Genomic DNA, 27,384 nt, shown 5'->3' with positions numbered 1-27,384 from the left:
AAAGCAAAAAAGAAGAACATAACATAAGAAAATACCATTTCCAAACAAGAAATAGAGATAAAAAGACCAAGGAAGAAAAAAAGAAATAAAAACAAGGATTACAATAACATATATTTGCACTGTATCATATCTCATTTGCATAGTAATGTGCTCCGTCAAGAGAAGTTATTTAAGATCTTTTTAAAAAATCAGAAATGAGGAGTGACTGCGAAGTGAAGCAGAAAAGCTGTTCCATATAACTGGACCTCTGTACCGAACTGAAAACTGGCCAGTTCTGTAGAACTGACTGTATAGAAGATCAGCGGATCTGGTGTGATAACAGTGGATCTGAGACCTAGTAACAAGGAAACTGAAAGGAAATGGGATGTGAATTGTTAAGAAATTGAAATAAAATAGTACCTATCTGAAGTTTATTGATGTCGATTATGTTTAACAACTCCAGGGGCAGTATGAGCATTCCAGCGAGAGTTAGTGACCATTCTAACACACACTGTAATAAAAAGATGGAATAGAGACTGGTTTTATATGTGCTTGCCCATACTATATTGCCATAAGATAAAGTATTATATAGTATAGCAGTAGTAATAGTAGTATATAAGTATTTTGGAGAAACATGGTAATAAAGAAATTGGTCTATTATTTGAAAATGATGATGGATTGTCAGCTTTGAATGATGGGATAACCTTGGCCCATTTCAGCAGTTTGAAGTGGTTGTAGTACAGTAGGGAGGCCCTGTTTCAGTAACTTCGTTTTAAGATCATTATGACCAGCACCTGTTATGAGATACAGAAAATTCTAAAAGCTTTAGATGCATCATTTGTTGTCATAATTTTGTCCCATTTAATACCAGAGAGTTTATCAACAAAACTTTTTTTCACACTGGACACTTGAAATTTCTTGAGAAAGTATTTGCAATAACTTGCTTAATCTCAGTAGTCTAGACACTCCATGTTTATTTGTACAGTTGGTAATAATATTGGCTATCAATGACTGGATAAAGTGATTCTAGTGGCTTGTGATATAAGGGGATAGAAGGCATTTGCAAGTGGGCTGCAGTAAACTAATATTGAAATCACTAGACGCTTTCGCAAAGAGGGATACTCCACCGCCTGATCTATCTTTTCTATGGCTGAAAAGATGATTGTGGCCATTTATTGAGTAGAGAGACACTTTAGAGTTGTTTAACCAAGGTTAAGTAAGACCCACAACAGAAAAGTGGAAAGGTAGTGAGGCAAAGTAGTCAGTTAACGACTCAAAGTGCTTTGGCATACTCCTAACATTCATATGAAATAGAAGTAGAACAAATGATATGATGATAGCTTATGTGGATATCAACATGAAAAGTTGTTTTTGTGCCATAAACTGCACAAATTACAAAGTATTCCGTGGAAAATGTTCAATCTCCCAAGAAGGAAACCTAGTAGCTGCTTTTTCTCACTGGAATTCCATGTTTCATGTTAACTAGCCAAAGCCGACAGATGTCTATCAATGTACGCCATGTAGTAAAAAAAAACGTTTTGGCTATGTGAGGATAAGTGCCACTTACAAATTTACCTCTAAACAGTTATTTTACTGGTTTCCAGTAAGTTACTTTTTTTTTAATAGTGAAAGTGTCCATATACAAGCTATCATGGCATTGCGGCAATTAGTTTTCAACCCCTCTGCTGTGTGCGTCTATATGTGTCCATATACCCTGCTGTGCATTCGCTTACCTGTTACTCTGCTCATCCATCTTCTCATCTGTAGAGGAGGGTAGAGAACAAATGACATGACGATAGCTTATGTGGATATCAACATGAAAAGTTATTTTTGTCCCATAAACTGATGCAAATTGCAAAGTAATCCATGGAAAATGTTCAATGTCCCAAGAGGAACTCGTTCCTCAATACCTTTCATAGTTTTCCTGAAGTCTTCTTCTATTACTTAGGTCTCTCTCTGGCCTCAACTGCAGCAGCAATTTAGCTTCTCTCCTTAGTTTAAATGGTTGTCCGCAAGTTGCATCATTTTAGGTTCTGTTTACCTCCATCTATTACAAAGCTGTTATTACAGTGGTGTTTTACACTGCTCTTTACAGATCTCTACTCTGTACCATGATGCCATTTCCTTGGGGTGGTTTGGTGTTCTTTTCTTTGTCTGCTCAGCTGTTGTGGCTGCTACTGGTCATGCAGACTAGCCAGTTCTTCTTGGATGTCACAAAATGTGAAACATGGGACATATACGGTTTACAGCAGGAGGGTCTCTTCCCTCTCTGCCAGTGTGTCCAGACAATGCTGGCTGGCACAGAGGGATGTAATCTGATGAGTTCACACAGGAGTCATGTGAGGCACAAAACAAATGCTATGATGGAAAACTGAATATCACAAGAACCACTTGTTGTGTCGCGTTGTTTTTATGGTGTAAAATCTCAGCTGGATTCTTAAATACAAACTAGAACTCTGTTGGCCCAAGGCAAAATGATTGCCATTCACACTCAGCATTGATCCTTTTCATGACCTCTACAAAGAGGCCCAGGCTCCTTTAATTCATGCAGTATGCCCCGGGTCTACTCCGAGCTTTGTAGGTGCCGGCAAATGATATGTCCTGTTCTCTCTGAGGTCAGCGACAAGCCCCTCAAGCACTCAGACATCCTGCCTTCACTTTGTTGTAACAAAGGATATTAGTCTGAATAAAGACAAGTGAATGTTGCTGAGTGCTTCCCAAAAACATCAACACATTTGATGTAGATTATAGATTTGTAGTTTCTAGACAAAAAAAAAATAATTGTAGCCTGGTTTCAGTCCTCTCAGACACTGCCTACATCGCCAATTTGTTCAGTGATTCAAATAGGTCTGATGTTGAGCTCACTGATGGCTGTTTCCCCCAGTTGGAGAAACAATCAACCAATCAGAGGTTTGTAAGCTGGATTAAGAATGGGAGCATCATTTTCCTACATAGCTAGCTACCTGGCTACATCCCTGAAACATAGTAACAGAAAAATGGCCACAAAATGGTGACAAGCGTGGAAAAGGGTGCTGTAAGTCAACTTACAGAAATAACAATTATTAAATCGGCAAATGTCTTAGATCTTGAAAAACGTAAAGTTTACTGTTTCTATCAACCTCCATCACAGCTTCCATGTCGTCTGAAAATGACATTGGAGGTATGGATATGTAACTCACTACTAATTGGTTTGGGAAAACAAGGGAAAAAAATTCCCCAAATTTGAATAGGCTAACATGAACTACTGCTGGGTTTTGCAGTTGGCACTGTACTTTTGGTTACATGTTAGGTTTGGTTAGACTGGCAGTTTTTTTGTTTTTATTACATTTAAATGTGATTAAATGTCAGCATCTTGAAAGTGGCTATAATCGATACTTTTAATGATAATGTATCAAATGACAAACATCGTGAAAACAATGTGACAATGCTGACCCATATCTGCTGGATGTGTAACAACGTACGGTATGTTATTGCAGGTTTCAAATGACTTGTGCCTGTTCTCCTCAGTGTCCCTGCACTGGATCATTGGATGGGGTCGGCTGGCATGCGTTGCTGTCTGCCACAGTTTTTGTTTTTTGGGCTTGTTTTTTTTTAAACTGCCACTTGGGGAAGCCAAAGTGGAACATTTACAAATCCTTTCAAACGTTCCCAAATGAGTTACGCTTTGTTTTTGTCATAGACAGGTCTCGCATCTTTCCTGAGGGTTCTACGTTAACAAGTCATTCGTTTACATGAATTCTATACATATATCAAAATCTCCCTGGCATTCCTGTAGTAATAATCATTCAGTGTATAGGTTCTGTGAAAGAGCTCCAATATATATCAGTTTTGATCTCTGGTGGTGGTGTCTGCATTTAGAGACTAATAGAAGTGAGCAGGTTCGATTAAGAGCTTGTCTCCTTTCTCACATATAATGACCCTGTGGGATTATCTTCGATAGAAAACTTGTGATAACTCCTGTTTAAACCATTCTGGCTTCTTTATGGTTGTAGCTGTAAAAATGAGTTTTTCATCTTATTTTAACGATTTTCTGTGGAATAAAATACTGCAGGGCGTATTGCTGTCCCCAATCCTCTGATGTTTATACTTGCTCCACTTCATATGGAATGGTGGGCTCTGTCTTTTACCTGTTACACTGTAGATCCCTAGTGTCTATTGTAGTGTGTGGATTTGTATGAGCTAGAAAGGGGGCGCAACCTGGAGACGCTGTTATAAAACCAAAGGTGAACCTGCATTAAAGGTGGAGTGACATTCCGTCTCAGGAGACAATAACTGGAAAATAACATTGTTTGAGACACGAGGTACAGCGAAAGAAAGATGTGCACTGGGGGAAGGAAAACGAAATGAAAGCAGGTGGGTGGGAAAGAGAGAGAAAGTGGAGAGGGTAAAGAGAGAGTCAAGGAGAAAGTAGTTAAATTGGAGGGATGGGGAGAAAGGGTAAATAGATGGAGAGAAAAACAGAGGGAAGCTGATAGAGAGAAGGTTGAATTGTACATAGGGACATAGGGGAAGATGGAGAGAGATGGAGGAACGGATGGAGGAGAAAAGAAAAGCAAAAATCCATTTTCTCTGCAGGTATAAGGACCTCAGTAGGGGAAGAGGGCATGCTGCGACTGCCCCAGACCCTCTATACACCCACTATGATTGGGATACTGGTACACAGACACACACACACACACACACACACACACACATATATATATATCACTTAGAAAGGAATTGATACGCACAGTGAGAGGTCTAAGTTTATTTTGGAGGCTGTAACGCTGTGAGAAAGACTTTGCACCAAACCTCTCTCCTGCAACACTCGACTACCTCTGAGAGTCGGCGGAAAGAGAATAAAAAGTAGATGGACACAGGACAAACTGATCTGAGAGAACAAAATAATGAGTGTTGGATAGTGAACAAGGTAGTGTGAGATGAGAGATTTCAGCACATCGCATTAGATGGAAATGTAACATGTTCTCTGTGTGGGAAAATGGCTGGTTAGCTGGCTGAAAAGCTGGCTGGCCTCTGGGATAGTGAATTTGTGAATCGGTTGCCTTGCAGGCCAACTGGGTGGGTGTGTGGTTGTGTCATTTGGTGACACTTGGCAGGACACTTGGCTTGGTAGGGTGGGTGGCTGGTTGGTTTGATGGCAGCGAGGCAAGCAGATTGGCTAGCTGGCTTGTTGGTGGGAAATGACTTTTTTTCTGGATGTTTGACTGCAAGCTGACTATCTGATTGGTTGTTAGGCTGGCTGGTTTCGCTGGCCAACTCAATGGCTGACTGGCTAGCTCTCTGGCTAATTAACTGGGTTAGTGGTAAGACTCCTCACCAGAAATACACAGGCATCGATTGTTTGTTCAAATGCTTCAATTTTGCCTATTAGAGGTGGCTTGGGGGTTGGCAAAGAGCAGCAACATCCCCAGTCCCCGAGTCCGGTTGGGGGGCCTTTCTTGCATGTTATACCCCATCACTCTCTCCTCTTGTTTCCTTTTATCCATCTACTGTCAATTTCTTAATGAAGGTGTAAGATGCCTAAAAAACCTTGCCTGGTAGCCTGGAGAAACTTTTCCAGGGGTCCAAGAATCATTTCAGGAACTCGGGAACCATCTCCTGCATTTTCAATTGTGGGAACCAGGGTGTAAATTTAGTTTCTTAGCCATCGTTCTTGGTGCCATAAAAGTCCCTGCCCTGGTGGTAGTATTTTCTGATGGCCCAGGAACTATCAGAGCAGAGTTTACAGTGCTCAGCATTGCTCAATGGTCAAACACATCTTTTGGCCGCTACAACATGTGTCCATTTCCACAGTGAGCAAGCAGTAGTTGTCTGTTACGATAAAGTGTGGACAATTTTTGTGATGTTAAAAACACAGTTATGTAGTTGATTTCTAGTCCTGAAAACATTACATTCTAAAGCAAAAATAAATAACCATAAACCACTTAGCATATTGTTGCTGGAGTCAGGCACTCTGGAGTTTTCTGTCTCCGTTTCTTCACCTCTGTTGGCATCATTTCATTACATCCAACTTAATGAGCAGAGTCGCTCCACAGTAATAACAATGATGACTGTGTTGTTGTTTGTTTGTGTGTGAAAATTTCATCACAGATGTGATTTTTAAATCCATCATCAGACTAATTTCCCTAATCTCCACAGTTCTTCAGACATGGTGGAAATGCAAACAGGACTGTGCAAAAGGGACTTTTAGTTTAGTTCCTGACTTCTGGAGCATCCCCAGTACATGGAACAACCCTTTCCCCTAGAAATTATGTTTATATAATATTAATTAGTTTTCCCAATTACGTTGTGTTCGGAAATGTAATTGCTGCCTGGATTAAGTTAACAGGCAATGTTTTTGCGAATGCAGGGATTGCTACATTTTAGTACCCAGTGCAAGTCATAGAGAGGTGGTGGGGATGGATGTTGGGCTTACAAAAAAAAACAGGCGGTAAATTAACATGTTATGTCTTGTGCTTCGAGTCACTGTGGACTTTCCATATTAAACCAAGACCACAGTCTTTCCCTATCTTTAACTGCTGTGTGTGCCTAATTTAATCATGCTTTAGTTGCTATGAGCAGATTGTATTGCAAGCAGCAAGGCAGGGTTGAACTATCTTGTCAAAAAAAAGGCATATGTTGACATTTATGTGACAGGCGACTTTTTGTGGTCATATGAATAATGACTGTCCCCTCTTTGGAAGAGGTAGGCGTAGAGGGACATTGTTATACCCCTGAAAAAAAAAAAAAACCTTGGATGGATGGTTTGGCATGCAAACTGTCTGACTTTTACACTTGAGACCACGGTTTGCATGCTGTCTCTTTCCAACAGTCAATGTTGGATTCTTTTAACCGTGATCACAATCTTTCTCTAACCTTAACCAAGTAGTTTTAGTTGAATAAACTTAGCCAAACCTTAACGATAGAGGTAGCTCCTCAGAAAATGCTCATGTGGGTAATTGTGGAGGTACTGACAAACAACCAATTTATTGTTTAGGTATGACGAATTGTTGTGGATGGCATGGCGACTGATTGCATGGCTAATGGGTGGTTGACTACACAAAATAAACTGCTGTTTGTCTACTGAAATTTCAGCATTGTTATTCCATCTCACATTCCATGAAGCACTTTCACCTATTTGCGATTGCTGATGAAGTCAAATAAAAGGCTGTATTCTCATTTCCTATTTTTTCCTATAGATGTGTATACCTCTCTCTCTCTCACTCTCACTCTCAGCTATTCCCCTGTGGTATTTCTAGTAAGGTGAGCCACCTGTCTCTCTTCGCATTAGAGGATAAATCTACTCTCTGTGGACACTCACACACAAGAAACACACACATAGTTGTCACAAGGGTGTTTTCTAATGCCAGCCAAATGTTTAACCTTTCTCTTCATCAGATTAACAGACTAGGAGCAGGAGATAAAGACAGTGAGTAGAAAGGGATGAGGAGAAAGAGAGAGAGTGGAAAAGAAACAGACAATGGCAGTAGGATAGTAAAATAGAGAAGAGGGGAGAGCAAAATAGGAGCAGAGAAGGAGAGCGCGGTCATTTGAAGTTGTTTTGGCAGTCCTCTATGACTTGGCAGCCATTCAGTCGGTACCACTCTCTTGCCAATGTGGGCCAACATGTGCCAGTGCATGCCAACTTGAGCCAATGCCTGCTGCCCAGGCCAGTCTTTTGAAAAAAAAAGTAAGCTACTTGATACTTTGATGTTCAAGGGGTTTTAAGTTGCTCTGAAATACGATCTGACTTGGTAGAGATATGGAGGGAAGTGCTAAGACAGAGGAGAAAGGAGGCCAGAGGAGGATGTGTGGAGTGTCCTAGTGTTAGAAAGCCTGCTCTGTAAAGCAAAGGTGGTAGTTTGATCCTGACAACATCCACAGCCCTTATCTAAGTGTCCTTCAGGAAGACACTGATCTGCATACTCACTCATTAAAGGCATAGTGAGCATGAATTTCACCCCTTGAAGTAGCATACAATTATCTTAAAATTATCCTACTCAGTCATTGATTGTGACCCAATAGTACTCTACATTTACATGTATTCAACTGGGAGATGCTTTTGTCCAAAGTGATGTACAAAAGAGGCGCAATCCAAGTCTTCAAGAATTAGTGCTGCAGCACTCGGTTCCATGTTAGACCTGACACAAGTGCCACAAGGTTTGCAGGTGCATTAAATAAGACATAAGTGAATTGGAAATGACATTTTTTAAGAGAAAGAGAGAGAGAGAGAGAGAGAGAGAGAGAGAGGGGAGAGAAAATAAGCATATGAGGTGAGTAAGTACTTAAAGCTTGTTGAATGCTTTGTTTTCATTTCAATTTGTAGTCCTACGGCAAAGTCAGTCCTGGACACTGGACTATAGTGTTATAGTTGAAGCTTTGTTAAATGTCAAGGTAGATAAAAGAGTATTTCAGAGGAAACTATAATTCATTGAAGTCAATAAGCTGATTAATCAGAATAAAGTATTTCTGATTCTGATTAATCAGCTTATTGACTTCAAAGACTTTTCCTCTGAAAGTGACATTTAACAAAGCTTTAACTATAACACTATGGTCCAGTGTCCAGGACTGACTTTGCTGATGGACAATCAGCAATTAATTAATTGAATTAAAGTCAAAATTAATCATTTTGTAAAAATTGTATTTATAGTTTTGAAATATGTAACAAATCAGATGTTTATTAAGTGAGAAAAAAATGAGACCCCTTTTGAGGAGAGGATAACCTGGTAAACACACTGATTTGAAGTGCAGCGAAGCATTCAATACAGTGCAAGCACATACACATATAAAGACACATTTACATAAATATAAAAGAAGTACATGAACTTGAACAGTCCAACACGGGCATAAATTCACAGAAAATCAAGCTTAACAACTTCATTTTAAATGTAGGCCTGGGGGTAAATGCACTCAGTACAGCACACAAATAATGCACACAAACACACACGCACATTCAGTAGAGTCACCTTGGCCAGGTGACTCCGGACACTGCTTTTCCCACACACACATTGGCTTCCATGCTGCGTAGCCCAAGCTAAACCTCACACTAGATGTTTTTTCTTCACTCGTTCATAACCTGCAGAGAGTACAAAGATAAATAAAGGTAGTTGTACATTTGACCTCAATCATTCGTAATACTCTGTCAAACAAGCAAAAATTATATATATGCCGAAGATGCCGAAGAGGCCGCCTGGGGGCTTCGAGGCTCGCCAGATTCATTCATGTACCGGAGTCAGACAGTAGACTCAGTGCTTGTTAGCCTGTTGGCCTGTGGATACTGTTACTGCTCGCTGCTGCAGTTTGGTTGATAGTTACACAACTTTTAGTGCCTGTTAGTGGTTTTCATTTTGATTTAAAGTCAAACTCCTGGCATTGATTAAACCCCTAAAAACTCATCTCTGTTCATGAAAATGTCATATTTAGGAGTTTTTTTTCCATGAAAGAAATCCCCTCATGATTTAAATAAAATGTTTTTCAACAGCTGAACAACTTCTGGGCACTAAACAACTGTTTTGATGTCTTCCAGTCAGGTTTTCGAGCACACCACAGCTCTGAGACTGCTCTTGTTAAGGTCTTCAATGACATCCACTTAAAACACAGAGGCAGAATTTCAGTCTCAGTATTTTGGATCTCAGTGCTGCATACGACACAGTCGACCGCAACAGATTACTCTGTGTCTGTTCGGAAAATGGGAGGCTATATTATGCTTATGGCTTCAGAGGCCTAGGCGCCGATTTATAGATTGTGGACACAAGGTGAATAACTTTTGGAGTTTTCGCTTATTAAGTCTCAAATTGCCACCACTTAAGTATTCTTGTATTTTATACCTGTATCATTCTATTTTAGTTTGTGTTTATTTTCCATTCTCTTGGATCTTTAATGACTCTTTTTAAATTGTATTTAAATGTCCTTTTGTGGTGTGTTTATTTTGCACTTTGTCGCGATGCTTTTGATGTTTTGTGCGAAGCACTTTCAATTGCCTTGTTGCTGAAACGTGCTAATGTATCGCTCTCTACAACATTATAAATGTAATGGTAATAGATAACATGAGCCTTCGGCTTGACTACGTTAACAAACAATATGGGAATAATGTGTTGCTAATGTTAGATAAGCCTTGGTCCTGATCGCAAGCTCGATAGTTCGATGGTTCGATACCATGTAAAGATAAACATCCAGATGTGCCAATATTGAAAGCATCGCCCCGCAAGTTCACTTGATTAGTTCCTTAGATATGTGACGTATGAAACCATGCCTGTGTGAATTTGTGTTTTTGACACTGTCATTGGCACACTGCAGTTTCAGAGCGGAAATGCTCAGTTCATGCTTATTCGCTACTGAATATGTCTTGTAGCATATGAAAAACACCACATGGACATGTTAACAAGGTTAAAAACTTTCATTCAGATTTTCAGTGGAGGGGGTCTTTAAAAACCTTTGTCGTCTCCAGGTCATTTCTTATTTCTTCTCCTGTCACGATACAACATACATACAAGCTGGAAGAGTTTGGTAGAGCTTTGTTAATTTAATAATACACACTTAGAAAAGTAAAACACTTCTTGATTTCATATGTCATCAGCTTTATGTAGCCTACAGCTTAATCTTAACCTATTGCTGGGTCCACTCGATACCCAATACTAACTCATGTTAGTGTGCCCTGCACTCTTGTGGCCTGAAAGGTGCGCAACACCCAATACTCGAAAGCTCGAAATAGTCGATAGCTTTAGAGGTCCAGAACGGGGTACACAGAGGCAACACAACACTCGAGCCTCCCGGCACTAACAGAAAGGGATGACTCAAATCCATGATGTCTGTGGTCTGAACTGTCTATTGAGACAACAGTATGGTTGTTGCTTATCAGTAGTGACACATATCGATCCTTGCTTCACAGTTTGGGGTCTCTGACCTTACACATAAAGAAATATTAGCACTCAAGTGGAACACACACACACAGATACACACATTCATGCGCAGTTCTGCCCTTTTATACAGTGCACTGACACATGAATCATAGCTTTTCGTACACACACACAGTACCTGACAAACACACATGCACATATGCACAAGCATTACACAGTACACACACTGACCCGACGTGGAACAAACATCGAGCAGGGTGGCTGCGGCATTGGACAATTTTCACTTTGTCAGTAAATTCACAAAAGCGTGTGTCACTCTGAGAGTGTGTGTGCTGTTTGGTTTGTGTGTGTATTCTCTTTAATAACTAAAAAGATTTTTAAAGTTCCAGTGCATTTTGATGCACTTTAGTTAGATTTTTTTTTTTTTTTTTTTACCATAGAGTAACATAACCTAAGGACTTTTGTAATCTTTATAAAATGACTCACAGTTTCACCCACTGTTGTTGTGCTGTGACTTAAAAATAGTAAGCAGAATGTAAAATGTAATTAATGTAACATAGTACAGCTTGTGTGCTAATACATGCATCCTCATGTATAAGCATTTGTGTTCAGATACTTGCATTCAGGGAAATGTGTGTGTGTGTGTGTGTGTGTGTAGGTGTGAGAATGTCTCAGCATGTGCAGGTGTCCACACTCTCTCTCCCTGCCTGTTAGTTAGATTGATAGTCAAATTAATCTGCAGCTCCGTCCAGGTATAAACACGTTGCCTGCTGGCCAGGATACACCCCCCTCTATTAACGCCATAATTCAGCGCACCCTCCAGCTGCCTGCCCTGATCATAGGAGGGTAATTGCAGGGAGGGTGGGCTTGATTTATTGACGGGGAGGATATGGTGGATTACAAATTGATTTGGAGATTAATTAATGGCTCATTTTGCATTTTAGGTAATTGGAATTTGTGTTTTTTGGAGAGCGCTCCGACACAAGCACAAACACACACACACGCAAAGTGCGCAAATATGAGTAGTATGAATATGAATATGAATAATAGTAGCGGTCAGCTAAAGTACAGAGCGCCTGGAGTGTTGCTGCCCTGCTTGAGGACACTTTGCAAGTGATTGTGGACACTGTAACAGATGTACAGCGATCCCATCAAATTCTGATCAGTGTAATGATGAAAAAAATCATAATAGCCTCAATACATATGCTGTCTGTGTGCCAGTGTGATAGCCTCAAACAGTACTTTCACCTTGAACATGAACTTCTGAGATGAAGACTCCAAAAAAGGGGGGAAACTAATGCAATTAGTAGACTGTCATAGTTTGTAGTAAAGAATGTTTTGTATAGTTTTGAAGCAGTTTTCATTTAACAGCATTTAATGTAATTCCAATTTGTTTTATTTGCTTTCCTTTCAGCTGATTTGTCAGTCACGTTGCCAGTTGCACTGAAGCATGTTTTTGCTCACACCTGACATCTGTTTCAGCACTGTAGCACATTCCTCATTTGTGTTAAAAGATGCACATAGGGACTCATGAACACACACACACATACAGTGTGTCTGTGTAAGTGAGATTTCATGTTTTATTCATAACTGTCTTCAAATGCAAATAGAGGCGACCAACTGTACCCTTTCTTAGCCATGTTACAAAATAACAAGCCACACACAGCAGACCACACACACACAAATACTGTGTGTGTATGTATCCAGGCTTGAGCTTAACATAGAAACTTGCTGATAACAAAAGGGTTATGAATGTCAGCCACTCACATCAGACACAGAATAGCAGCCCCAAATCTTTCCTTTCACCTTTTAAATCTCTTTTTTCACCTCATTCATTTTCAGGAAGACAGGATGCAGCTTTACTGGACAGATTTTACTGGCAATAAATTGTCAAGTCAGGCCAAATTTATTTGTCAGGCATGAATGCCAAAACAGGTTTGTTACCAGAGTCCAGCACAGAGAAGCAAAGGCCACACTTTTATTAAACCATGAGAGAGAATTTGTCACAAATAGTTAATTTCCCGACAATGTAACAATGAGCAAACGTGATGTTTGGGCACAAAAATGTCTACACGCCTGATGTATATTGTTAACGCTTTCACTCATTTACTGTACAGTATAAGAATGTTATAGAGTTAGTAGACTAGTTCGACAATTTGGGAAATACGCATAATTGCTTTCTAGCTGAGAGTTAGATGCAGCAAGCAGCCAGTTAGCTTAGCTTAGCATAAAGACTGGAAACAGGGGGAAACAGCTAGCCTGGCTCTGATCTAAGGAAGCCAAATCAGACTACCAGCACCTTTAAAACTCACTTATTGACACGTTATATCTTGCTTGTTTAACTGCGCCTGGCTGAGAAACAGTCCCACACATAAGCCCTAAAATCCTAAAATCACAGTGTGATGTTTTTACACTTTAAACAAATGATATATGAGGTGTTCATTTTGGGGCTTTAGAGGTGCAGGTGGGCAGATTTAGTTAAATTTGGAGCTGTTTCTGCCTATTTCCAGTCTTTATGCTAAACTAACTAAGTTTACAGTACAGTTTTACCGTATAGACACAAGAGTGGTATCAATCATCTCACCTTACCCTCGGCAAGAAAGCAAATAAGCGCATTTCCCAAAATGTTGAACTATTCATTTAATAATATTACGTTTTTGCAGAGTGCAATACTGCACAATTCAACCCATACTAAAATCAACTGGCTGTGTCACATTTTGTGATATCAGGGCTCTCAAAATCCCTAACAAGCAGCCCCTTTGTTTGCTAATTGAGTGAACAGACCCTTTAATATTTCTGCAGTCCTTACAGGCTGACACACGTAATACCTTTTTTGTGTGGGTGCAATAGTCCTCTTATCACAACTCTCTCAATTACACAGTAAGACTTTATTTCCTACCGATAGTGGCAAGCTTAGGTACAGTAAATAGGGTTGTTGAAAACAGATTAGATTGCCAATAACGTGGACTTGTGTCCCATAAATGATCCCGATAAACACCAGCGCTGTTAATGCTGCTTTGTTGGCCTGCAAAGTGTGCACGCCTCATGAGAATTTAAAAAACCTGAGGCTATGGAATGCAAACACATCTCTAATAAGATCAAGATGCACCATAAAAACCATTCCTGAGCAATTTAATCTGTAGCACTATATTAACTCTGTTATTCAGCATTTCAAGATCATTGCTCATTTTTCTGTTTCTTGTCTGCTTAATAAACTCCTGTGCCACATAAATGTCCTCCTCCTTCCTCAGCTATTCACATTAGCAGCTGTCTGAAGGGCTGAGATGTTCCGTTAACAGCTTTTATCTTCAGGGGGATTTAGTATCATTTGTGTGGAAACTTGTAGAAAACAATTGGAAGAATTTTCTTAGAATTTCACCACAAAGACCAACTCCTAGCGGTGGAATAGTTGAAGAATACAGTGAAGTTTAAACCACACTTTCTTTGCTGTAGGTCTACCTTCTTAATAATATATTACATGTACATGTATTTCATATTCACCCGCTTACCATCTAATAGTCCTTCTCAGTGAGCTCCACCATAAAGGCTCAGGCACAAACATGGAATTAAATAGCTTCTTTTTTTCTTTTTTTCCCCTGTATTTCCAGAAACACAAAATCTTTGAAGTGATAGTTTGACATTTTGGGAAATACACTTATTTGCTTTCTTGCTGAGAGTTGAGAGCTGACAATCTATGAATGGCTTAGCTTCTTCCTACGTCATTGACATGCTCACTGAATACACACCGGACAGATCCCTCAGATCACCAAGTAAAGGTCTCCTCACTGAACCTAGAATCAATTCTACCAGCTTATGGTGCCTTCAGTCTTTATGGTCCTACTCTCTGGAATTCTCTACCACATGAACTAAGGTCTGCTGCAACAGTAGCTACAGACTAAAAACAAATCTCTTTTCACAAGCTTTTAGTTAGGTTTAATGTGTGTGGTTAACGGGTAAAATTTGTATTAAAAATAATAATCAGTATTATTATCATCATTATTCCCTTTTAATAATAATAATAATAATAATACCTTCTAATCGTATTCCCTTTTTATTGTAATACCTTTTATCTTAGCCTATATGTTGTTATCTTATGTTTTTGTCATGTATGACCTTTGCCAATTTCTTTTTTTGCTTGCTTGCTTTTTACTTTGAAGCACATTGGGTAAATAAATAAACTTGACTTGACATGCTTGTACACTACAAGCTACTACTATTATAAGGCTACAGCCAGCAGCTGGTTAGCTTAGCTTAGCATAAAAACTGGAGATGGGGAAACAGCTAGCCTGACTGTTGTGACTTCCTGAAGTCTTGTCGTCACCTTGAGTTGACTTCAGGAAACTGCTGCTACTAGCACATAACCCCCCCATTAAATCCCAATTTATCGTTTTTACACCTCAGTTTTTGCATGAATTAAACAAAATAGAAATGATGTGTTCATTAGTTGATTGTCTTACCTTCGGATCGAGCCACTAGCTGTTTCCATTTAGCTTATAGCTAACTGGTTGGCTGTAGCCACTGCTTGGTAGCCTTATATTTAGCATACCGTCATGAAATTGGTGTTGATCTTCTCATCTAACTCTTGGCCAGAGAGCAAAGAGGTGTATTTCCCGAAATGTCAAAAAAAAATCTTAAAATATTTGGGATACATACAGTGGTTTGAGTTGTGAAGTTTCACTTTCCAGGACAATCATGACTGCTTTGGCTGGACAAATTACACTATGTAATCAAACGTCTGCTGGAAAATCACACAGAGGAAGGTAAAATCAGGGAAGGATGCTGAAAATACATCTGTTGGCAAGGAAAATGATGCATCTGTTTCAAACATCTTTGATTTCCAAAGCTGACTGAATTTCTTCCGGGAAGAAGCCAATTAAAGGAAAGTTCCAACCTCAGATACACTGCAACGGCTGTGATGTTTGACGCATCCAGGAGATGTTTGGGATGCAGTTTTACTTTTTTGCTACACCCTCTGTCTTTCATACTGCCCCATCTGCTTCTGCTTTAATTAGTGATTTCCTATATTTCCCAGAGTCTTACAAACAAAGGCCATGAACATTATTAGGTGTGGGAGGAATATAATCAAGGTTCGCTTGAATCTGTCGGATATTCATTTTAGTGACTGCTCCTCTTCCAATAATCCCAAATATATTCAGAGATGGATATTACTTGTTTGCCTTACAGGTAATTGACGATGGGAAAATGACTATCCGCTGACTATCAACTTCAAGACAACTTGTAGCTCTAACGCATAGCACATTTAATACTCTAGTGTCTTTTACTTCAGGGCCGTTATACTAACCGAAGAATTGTGTGTATTCCACACAGAGGCAGATATGAATACACACCCACACACAAACAATTTGCATCTGTAAGAGGAGCACAGCATGGACTAAATGCTTCTGACATAGCGTTTGCATTTGTCTAATTGAATCGTCATGTTTATAGTGAGATGTGCATAATATATTCTTCTTTACATAGATGCTGTTTTTACCATTTAGTGTTAGGCTTCTGGTTTCTGGGTTGGACAGGCAGAGGGGGAGAGACCATGGCAAAAGCTGATACAATGTAAAAATGTAGAAGGACACAGCAGAGAGAAAAACAAGAGAAAGCTGTTTTAACCCCCCCCCCCTTCAGTTCATCTCAGTTCAATGTGCGTTACTGGCATGAATGTATAGAACATAATCATCAAAGCAACAAGATAAAAGAATGTTTTAACATAAAATCCCTTTCAGCTCTTGGATGTGTGAGTGTGTTTGTGTCAATGCCTATGCGAGGGAGGATCTGAATCGCTTTGAATTAAGATATTTCATCACACACCAGTCTTGATAGTCCAAGTTTACCACATGAGTCAAGATCCACAAGCATCATATGTAGTCATATAGCCCATCAATGCACAGAATAAACTGTATTACTTTCAAGTAGAGGTGGGACAAAGTCATTGTTTTGCAAGTGACAAGTAAGCCTCAAATTTTGGCTATGAACTTCAGAGTCAAGTCCTGTGTTGTTCAATAAAATTTCATTCACTCGCTGGGTTTAACCTGAGCAGCTAAAACGTCACATAACATTAAACCTGCAATAATTGATTCTTAGCTTACGTTTTAGTAAATGTTGGCATGCTGGCTAGCATATTTGTGTGGTTTGTCCCAGTTGTTGCTTTCTTGTTTTATTTTGAATGTGAATGAATGCATTTAGTCCAAGAACTGGTAACATTAGCTAACATTTGCTGGCATCAGGAGCAATGAATGGTTCCACAGATGCAAGCAGCTTGTTGAGTAATAAAAGAGCAATCCATTTGTTCATTTGTCTGTCTTTCACATTGTTTTTTAATTTTTTATTCGACAATTGTAATACATTTTATCATAGTTCAGGTTTCCGGAGATTTATTCATTTCATTTTAGTTTTGTTTTCAATATTTTTTGTCATAGTTTTTATTGACAAAATTAACACGGGCTGTGATGTGGAGCACAAAAAAGGCCAAATAAATGTGAAGGGTTCATAAAAGGCTGGATAATGTGTGTTAGTGAAAGAGACAGAGGGACAGAGACAGAGACAGAGAGAGAGAGAGCCACAGGAGCATACAGGAGAAAGTAACTGAATCACTGGAGGAGAAAACAAGATGCTGTAGGCTGGAGATGGATTGGTGACAAGGAGAGAAACTGAGAGATAGATGGATGGAAAAAAAGGCTTTCCAGGCCTCTAGTTCAATGCTCAGTGGTCTTGGTTAGGTCAATGACTAAAGACATTCCTGTGTCCCCTGTAAGACACACACACACACACACACACACACATAGAACATTGATGGGATAAGTGGTTTGGATCCACTTAGATGAGAGGTTGTGGTTAGGGGACAATGGGTGAGTCCTGTGTGTGTGTGTGTGTGTGTGTGTGTGTGTGTGTGTGTGTGTGTGTGTGTGAGAGAGAGAGAGAGAGAGAGAGAGAGAGAGAAAGATCAATGTGGTCTTTTGTGTCTGGAGGTGAACTTGGGAGAACACACACAGCAAAGCCTACACACACACGCACACACACACACACACACACACACACAAACAGACGATAACAATCACCTTGAGCAGATTTGAAGACTACAAATCCAGAATGATATTAAAAACACATTGCATCATACACATTACAACAAAGTTTGTTCTTTTTATTTCATTAGATGATTTGGCTTATCTGGCTCTGTCACACATGTAGCATCATAACAGCAGGATATAGTGTGATATCTTGCTGACATTACGACCTCTGACCTCCAACATAGCACCAATAAAAATAACAACTCACATTTTCTCAACACCGTCCATAGAGCCTGCCTGTCTTATAAGTTATTGCTCTAGCTCTGTTCTTGCACACCTGATCCAATTAAGAGCTGCACCTTAGCGTTAGCAAACAGTTTTACACATCCAGCAGACATGGAGCCACATTAGCATTTATCTGGAGTCGTGTCTCTTGGTATCTGATGAATGTAAGGCAAATATTCGCTCTCCTTTTAGCTCTGTTTTGGTCTCCACTAATTCCTGAGGGAAATATCTAGCGCTTTAGCAGCAAAATGCTCCGCTATCTTCACCAGCTAGGTGTTAAGTGCTAACTTGTCTGTCTGCTGTTTGGTCCTGGGCAGGTAGCTTACAGTGGCTAAAGAGCTTATTCACAAAAAACAGCTGCCTGCTACATCTGGAAAAGAGGTTAATGAGGGCGGCAAGAGTGAACCTAAACAGTAAAGTCGTGCTCTGTAAACGCAAAAAACAAATAACTGAACTAAAACGCTAGCGCTAACAGGAACTGCAGAGTCAGGTGATAATTCTCTGTGTGCGTCCCTTTCATATTACACAGTCCATTAATCCATTGGCAACAAAAAAAACATAGATTCATGTAGCTTTTAATTTAGCAAGCAAAATTTAGCTACTAGCTACTCTCTGTTCTGTACACATTAGCAAACATTTTGTCAGCATTTGCTTAGTGTGTAATTAGCATTAGCATATAGTATGGAATTGGGCCGTAGTATTAGTCATCGTCATCATTCAGCACAGTGGCTCTGGTAGATAGCTCTGTCAAAGGGATATGAGTATGGGCAGGTAACAATTGACAACTAGCATTATAAAGGAGAAAATGAAGGCTCTAAAGCAGCTCTAATGCTGAAACTTGCGGCTTTTTCAGTTTTAATACCAGAATATCTCTCTTGCCATGAAAGTTTGAGCCTATAAGGCCTATTTAAGTACAGGTGTAAATAATGCAATTAATGATGGCTGTCATGGCTTGCTTGGGCACTTGCATAGACCAGAGCCATCGTTAATGGTATTAGTAACACTTGTGTTATTCCTACCATGGCATGTCAGAGTGGGAAAAGTCTGTGGGAAAAGGCCTATGGAGATAAAATGGCTCAGACAGACAACAGGCAGACACATTGTGCTGCTCACTGCAGCATATTTTCAACACAGCATTTGACAATTTGAGGCGACATTGCACTGCACACTCTGTTGCTCTGCCATGCTGCTGCTTTCTTGCTCAGTTTGAAAACACTGCAGCTACCACCACTGCTTGATATTAAAGAGCATTTTTTAAGCCCCACCTCTCTGTGTTAAGCTTCAATTGCCATGTGAGTTGACTGACTTAATGTTCTTCACAAAGGTAATGAGTACAGTTAGCCGACTTTGTACTTTTGATTGACAATGGACTTCAGTAATGATGAGGACTGATATTTTGTTTCTTTAAGTTAGAAATATACTGGTCATTTTTACTAAAACCAAACACCAACTTTTACTATTTGTCATGTTGGACAAATCCTGACATTTTTAACCTCAACTGGGATGAAGACTGATCCTTCAACATAAGCCTTAATGGGCAATATAGGTTACATGCAATAAAAGGAATACACCATTGCCTCGATATTGCCTAAAGTTGTTTTATGTGTTATGAAATGGTGTTTTGTTTGTGTGTTAGAGGTTGTACAACCTGTAATTTCTTCTGGATGCCAATTCCCTCAATTTTGTCAAAGAAACTGAGATGTCGGAGGGCCTATAATTTCACCAAAATACCCACAACATTGCCAAACGGTCTACCCAATACTTTCACCATGAAAACAGCTCTTACACTGTTTCACACAGAGCTCCAGTGTTGGACAAATGGAGGAATGACTCATGTCACTGTTGTCATTAACACTTGGATAAATAAAGAAATTTGCTCAAAACAAATCCACTTAGATTCATTTGAGCTTTAGAAATGCAAACTGCATATATATGTTATTTTTGTGATGTTGAGTAGTTCACAGCCACGGCTGGAACTTTGAAAGTCTACTAATGTCAGTAAAGGAACATGATGACAACATTTTGCCAATGTTGTGTTTGTAATCTGTTCAGGAACTCGACATACTGCATGAAAGTGTCCATGTCAATGACTGTGGAGGAGAGTGATGAGGGAAAATGCTTCAGCAGCAAAATCCGCCATCTGGAGAAAGCTGAGATAACCCAACGCAAAATGATCACCTGTCCCGATATAGAAGACTATTTGGCTCCATACAAGCAACCACAGATGACCTGGTATAAGGTAAGACACACACACACAAAAGGTTTTGAGTAACCATATCTAAGTCGTCTATAGACTGTTGTACTGTAACTTGATGAGTCTGTGTCTCCTGTCAGGAGTGTGAGCGGGTTGAATGGAGAAGCTCCATCACAGTTAACACTACACACGTCTGGATTCCTGAGGTGGAGGAGGGCGACGGGGGAAATTACACCTGTGAGTTACAATATGGATCCAGACTGGTGCGGCGGACCACACAACTTAAAGTGACAGGTAGGACACTGTGCATGGATGGATGGATGGTCCCATAAAGAAAATATATGTCACAAGGACTGAAGTGTTGTGGTTTCAGAAATGTGAATTATAGAACATGGCTGCGTTTCATTAGGAGTTAACTTCCCCTCAGCCCTTGGTATTACATAACAGCACACACACTTTGTAATTGGTTGCATCATTTTCTGATTTAGACATTTTTGTTTGTGATCTGTATCATGATTATCATAACTATTATTTCTACGGGTTTATGATATCTTGCAAAACAGCAATTTTTCCATGCATTTACAGATGATGTTGGGAATAAAGAAATCACACAAGCTGAACAACAATCCAAGTAAATATTAACTGCAATTAGTTATATGGCATTTTTCAGTAAAATATCAAGCTATCAATGAGATTTCCTAAAGAAACTAACTAGTCAACAGGAGTTTTATGTACATTACTGCCACCTAACCATGGATGTATTTTCTTGCACCAAATGCACATCTGCGATGCATTGTGCGTGATATACCTCTGGAGTGACCATTGTTGTTGACTCGCTCCCTCAGCCCTCCGAGGGTCGATCTCGCCAAGTTCACTTTCGTTTTTCAGAGAAATGGAACAACACTTATGATGGCGCCGGGGATTCCCCCTATGGCAAGTGCAGAGGGGAAATCAACGAGGGCATGTTGAACGACTAAAGAAACGCAGCCAATGTATCCCTAATGCCAGAAAGGCTCTGTCGCCTCTAGTTACTAACCTGGACCTAGAAACAGCCAGGAGAACCTCACCAGAGGACCTCGGGCTGCGGTCCTGCTCATAAGGGGTCAGGAGTTCACAGACTTATTTTGGGGCTAGGCCTAATGTAGCCTTTAAAGTAAAGTGTACAATTTTGAAATAAACTCTGAAATTATCTGGTTGCCAGTGAACGGAGGCTGAAACAGGGATGATGTGGTCACCCTTCCTTGAATTTGTTAGGATCCTCGCTGCCGCATTCTGGACTAACTGCAATCAAGAGAGTCATGTTTAAGTCTGGCTTAAACATGAAAACATTGAGTTACAGTAGTCTAAACGGGATGAAATAAAAACATGGACAACTTTCTCTAGCTCAGGACTTAAAAAGGATAGAAAATGTTTTTGTTGAGAATGCCGAACTGCACGACCTTGTTGACTTGAGCATCAAAACTGAGATCAGAGTCAATTATCTGTCCCAGATATTGACAGAATGCCAAGGTTATCATGGTTGCAGTAAATTGAGTTTGCGGGACGGAATATTTTGACCTCTGATTTATTGTCATTTAGCTACACAAAATTGCGGGACAGCCAGCACTTCACCCGGTCAACGCAGATAATGACAGTGACATGATTGTGATTTTCCCCAGGTGTCGTCCACGTAAAAATGAAAATATTCTATTATAATATATTAGATTTATATATATTATATTTGCGAACACAGACAGTACATGCGAACAGTACTTGGTATCAATTCAAGTACTTTGATTTTGCAGAATTTCTTAATTATATGTGCAATACACCACTCAGAGTGGTTTTGGGTAAACTGACTGCCACCAAAGAAACAGAGTGGACTTAAATATGGCAAGAATGTGTATTCTGCCTGCTTATTATATGCAATAGATCTTTCACTTACTCCAGAGCATCCATTATTTTGACAGATGCCTGGACTCAGCAATACATCGTTCATCATTACTACAGCACTTTTCAAGTTTCTTTGAATGCACAATACAAATCTACCCTAAGACAACTGAGTACATTCCTGGCATCAAATGTGTATTTGTATTGGTCTTATTCCCAGATTAAACATACATTGTTTCAAGCTCCAGTGGCTTCTTAACTTTGACTCAATAGTAACATTTGCACTTTGCAATGTCTAAGCTGACTTCCATCTGCACTTTTGTATCGTGTGTGTGTGTGTGCGTGTGTGTGTGTGTGTGTGTGTGTGTGTGTGTGTGTGTGTGTGTGTGTGAGTGTGAGTGTGTGGGCTGCAGTCTCTTTGACTGTGCGCACATTCCTGCTTGTTGTTGTGCCATGTGCAATATGCATGTTAATGTCTCCGACCAATGACAACATACTGTGCTTATTTTCTATGACACACACACACACACATTAACATGCACCCGCCTTTGCTTCACACATTCGGACAGTGTTTGGCAGTGCTTGCCCTCACATACACACACACACACACATAAAAACCTATATCTCAGTCTGACATAATGTGATGTGCCATGATAAGCAGCATAGAATGAAAGTGGATATGCCTTGAACAACACTCTTTAGAGGATGCTGTCTTGCATTTAGTGTTCCATATCTCTTTCATTTTGAATCCTAGAACCAAAGTCAGTGTCTTTTTCATCTTGCACTTTGTGCTCTGGTTCAGATGTACAGCAACCTCTTAGTAGTGGAGTTGATATGAACAGACATTGCTTCATTTGTCAAGGAATTATTCAGAACCACATTTCCTCAGTTCCCTTTATCTACTCTCCTGTGGAGGAAGATAACATGGGAAATCACAGCTATTATACATTTTCTCACCATGAATTTATTGTGTCAGTACTGTTAAGGAAATTGTTTCTGTTGGCTCGTCACATTGGAACATCTTTTGGATTGTACTTAAAGCAGTGCTTAAGACTGTGATCCGATATGATTCTTTTTCTCCTGCATGCAGAGCTTTACTATGCTTTACTGAAAACAGCAAGAGTTCAAAGGATGGAATAAGTATTAGAACATATAAAGTTAACATTTTTATTCTATTCTATTGTCCAAAATCCCAGTGGAAAATATATTTAAAAACATGCAGGAAAATGAAAAGGAAATAAGATGTAAAGGGAAACTGAGGTCCAGTACTCCTGTAGTCCTCTTTCTCAGAGGATTTGACTTTTATTAGCAGAGGTAGCCAAATTAATCTATGTACGTTAACCCCTGGAACAAAATCTAGTATAACTTGTGGGAATAAGTTTAACACAGCACTCATTTCTTCAATGCAGATTTTGCATTACATATCAAATAGTGCAGTTGCCAAGGTGACACAATACAACGAATTCCAGGTACCTGAAGTCAGGAAGGGAATCATGTCGTAGAGGATAAAAATAGACACGAGAAACTGATTTCTAAAGACAGGATGTGGGTACATCTCATGCTCCAAGGGTAAGACAAAATATGCAAATATGTTCAAAGAGATGTATTATGTCATCAGTCTGAATTTACGTAGCGCAGTAATTTAGTGGCAATAGGCAAACCACAACCAATATAATGAGACCATACTGAAAAACCCTACATCAGTTTGATTGTTCTTACTATACATTATGACATCATCAAGATTTATGTCTACCTAAAAAGGCGGCTAAACTCCACATGCTAATCAATTTTTTCCTTCCATTATATATATACCTGTGTTGTTTTTGGTTCATTATCAGATAAGTTACAGAAATGAGCTGGGAAGCTAACATGTGGGGATAGACTAACTCGGTGATGCAATATAAGCATGAATGAACCGAGTGTGTGAGTCAGCTGGATGCTGCACACGCCAACCGCTGTGAGGCCAATTTATCTCATCCTGTTTAAGAAGCCAGAATATCTCTCTGACTCTCGTTACTTTCTTTCCTCATTCAGTCTCTCTCTCCCTTCCTCTCTATATTTGTCCACATTTAGATCTTTGACTCTGTCTGCCTCTTTTCTCTCCACACATACACACAGAGCTTAGGGCCAATTCTCTGGCCATTCCAGGCCAATGCTCATGACCTACGATAAGATTTGTGTGGGCGTGCATGCATGAATATGCGTGTGTACCTGTGTGTATGTGCATGTTTGACATCTGACTAGCTGCAAAAGAAAACTGACAGATTTATATAAGATTTACTGTCATGGTACTTCAGCATTTTAGCAGCAACATTTGCTGGTGTAAAGGATCCATCGATCTCACATGGTGCAAACAGGGATTTCTTCAACTTCAGCACAGTATTTCTGACAGCACGCTTACATTGTAAATATGTTTCAGTGGAACCAGCCCCTAAGACATCTGTCAGCGTGTGCCAGGCCTTGGCTAAACATCTCTGTCCTTGATCCTGTAGTTAGGTCTGTGTCTCTTGGCAGCAGGTTTCATCGCTGTGCTTTCAACATTAAATGGAGATTAAAGTAAAGACACAGGCAGAGCCTGCAGATCAGCTGCTGGCTATAATGTTGATTCCAGTAAAATACACTTAGCTGAAAAGAAGTGCTGGAAATAGACGAAGTTGGCTCTGAGATTGAGGAAAAATCTGTTCTAAATGTCACACTCTCAATGTTCTCCATTCAAAGCTTCGTACTGTACATTTACAGCTTTTAATTAACTGCTGCACCTAAGGGAAGTGTACGGTTTGTAAAGCTGGGGTAATCGCTAGTGTTTACAAAGCTGTTCATACTGTCAATGCTTAGTCCTGGGATGTTCTTGGGTCTAGACTAACAGTTCAACATGAAGGCTTGCTTCATTGTATCTGCTTGTCCTGGGCTACTGAAGTCTTAACACTTGATTTAATTTGCCAAAAATAAAGTAGAATTAGAAATAAAGGTAAATTTCTTGCTAAAAATGCCCATTTGGGGGAATGAAGACGGACAGCGCTCCAGTAGCATTGACAATTGACGAAGAAATATGTCTGCGAGCATGAGGACTGTCTGAGAATGTGCTGCAGCTCTTGCACAAGGAGCTCCAGCAGTTGTGTTACAACAAAAAAAACACCATTAGCATCATTCATCATTAGCATGTGCAGACATTGACAGTCGATGTCCTTATGATTATAAAAGCCAAGGACATTACACACACATACCATAACTGTCATTTACAGTATATAACATTTCACCCAACAAGAATTCACCCAGGCTCAGTCCCTAGGCTTTACTGATTTTACAAAAGGTTTACTCTAGGCTAGAGGTTTTCAAATTGTGAGGCACACCAGCTGCGTTTGGCAGGTGTCTCACAGGGACAGGTGCATGCTGGTATTCTGAAAACGTGGAGGCAATTAAGGTACTTTAAGTAGCAAAATGAAGCGACTTTTCCTACCAGAGCATCGCAGCCTGAAACTACAGGAGCTAAACCAAAACGTTGGAAATATGATGAACAGTACTTCAAGCTGGGTTTACTTGGACTGGCTCAAGTGCCTAACCGTCCGCGGCATCAGTTTGGGATTTTTAAAGTGCTAGCAAATGAAAAAATGCGACCTGTCGGCCTTTGAAAACCCTTGCTCTAGGCTAAGTGTGCACTCTGCAGATGTACTGGATTTGCCCTAATGTAAGACGATCCTAGATTATAAAATGACCCTTGCTTTTGCAAAATCTTGTTTTTTTTCTTTCATAAAAAAGAAACAATATACCTCCATCATAGTGTAGCTTGTCAGTCACTTATTCACACTTTCTCCTGTCAGGCTCTTGGAAGTAGTTTGAATAATTCTTTCTGTCTGTTATCATTTTTGTTATCACTGTCTTTTTGAGCTCTGCATTATGACATTCTGTGACACCGGTAATTCTTGGCCGCTTGACAGATGATTCAGTCCCAGTCTGTTTCTGCATTAAAGATGGCAGCAGATGCTTTCGACTCATTTTAAGTCATCAGAAATTAATTTTCTCTATGGCAGCAAAACACATTACACGAGCCGCCAGGAAGTCCTGCAGGTTAAACTAGGCTGAATAAACACTTTTAGGGCTGACTAACTCCAAAAAAACACACTTTAAACAGACTGGAAGAAACCTGCTTGCCTAGCAACACTAAGGCTACAAACAACACATAATGCAACACTCTGTGTAGGAGCCGATGCTCTCTCAATTTAAAAAGAATATCTGATGTTGTCAACTGCTAGTCAAGGTTTTGCAGCTTAAAACGGTAGGACAGAAGACAATATGGATGAGTTAGGCAAGGTTTGGGTTTGGCTAGCTGGCTATCTAAACCTTTTGTTGAAACATGTTCAACTTTCCATAAAGTCCATGCACTCGTCATTGTCACGTTTCGTGATCCGACCAATCACAACCTGGATGGGGCGGGCCTTTAAAAAAAGGTTTACATGCTACAGCAAACTTTCAAATTCTCGAACTTTCAATTTCAAGAACTCGTTAAGTAGCCTGCTTACCCCTAAGTTAGCAGGCTACTTAGCATTAACAAATCTGAGACCATTTCTCTCACAAGGATTTAATGAAGGAGCAAAACCTATAAAAATTAAACTGCTGTATTGTCCAGTTGGAATTAATATTATACTAGTGGTATATAGTATACTATTATATGAAATTATATGAATATGCTAACATTATATTTTTAATATATTAATGCTATACTACTAACATTATACTATTACATTTTACTAAAGTTATTATAAATATTGTTCAGTAATCTTGTTTAAGTGTGGCTTGGGTTGTGTCAGTGGTGGTGCCAGTCAAAAAGTCCAGGGCCATTTGTCATTCCCAGTCCAGCCCTGGATGTGGCTCATGGGTGGAAGACAGAAAACTTAATTAGGACAAATACTAGACTACATTAAAAACAATCACAGTGCAATAAAATGTTTATGCAAGTTTCATCAAGCTAAAATTAAGAGTTATTAAGACACCAACTACTACTACTACAGTATTATTACGACTGAAAATCCCACTTCTGCAGTAGTTACTGCTGCTACTGCTGCCACCATCACTATCAGTTATTAATTAGAATAATGCTAATCTTAGCAAAGTCAAAATCTGACCAAGGACCACAGACATTGGCCACTTAAAAACAAACTACAGAGGAATATCACATGATGAAAGGCTTGCATTGCCAGCTTTATGAAAC

General features: G+C 39.6%; 1 protein-coding gene across 3 annotated transcripts in view; it reads left to right on the top strand.

Moving 5' to 3' along the window:
- Nucleotides 1–27,384, top strand: part of il1rapl2 (interleukin 1 receptor accessory protein-like 2) — a 457,851-nt gene that overhangs the window by 305,337 nt on the left and 125,130 nt on the right. For all 3 annotated transcript variants that reach the window (XM_044205048.1, XM_044205049.1, XM_044205050.1), the window contains exons 5-6: nt 20,168–20,354; nt 20,450–20,603. In XM_044205048.1, coding sequence (XP_044060983.1) covers nt 20,168–20,354; nt 20,450–20,603 — 341 coding nt within the window. The remainder of the gene's footprint in view (nt 1–20,167; nt 20,355–20,449; nt 20,604–27,384) is intronic.

Source organism: Siniperca chuatsi, linkage group LG8, assembly GCF_020085105.1.
Source record: "Siniperca chuatsi isolate FFG_IHB_CAS linkage group LG8, ASM2008510v1, whole genome shotgun sequence".
Lineage (NCBI taxonomy): Eukaryota > Metazoa > Chordata > Actinopteri > Centrarchiformes > Sinipercidae > Siniperca > Siniperca chuatsi.
Note: the sequence above shows the minus strand (reverse complement) of the source record. Positions and strands in the feature narration are given on the sequence as shown.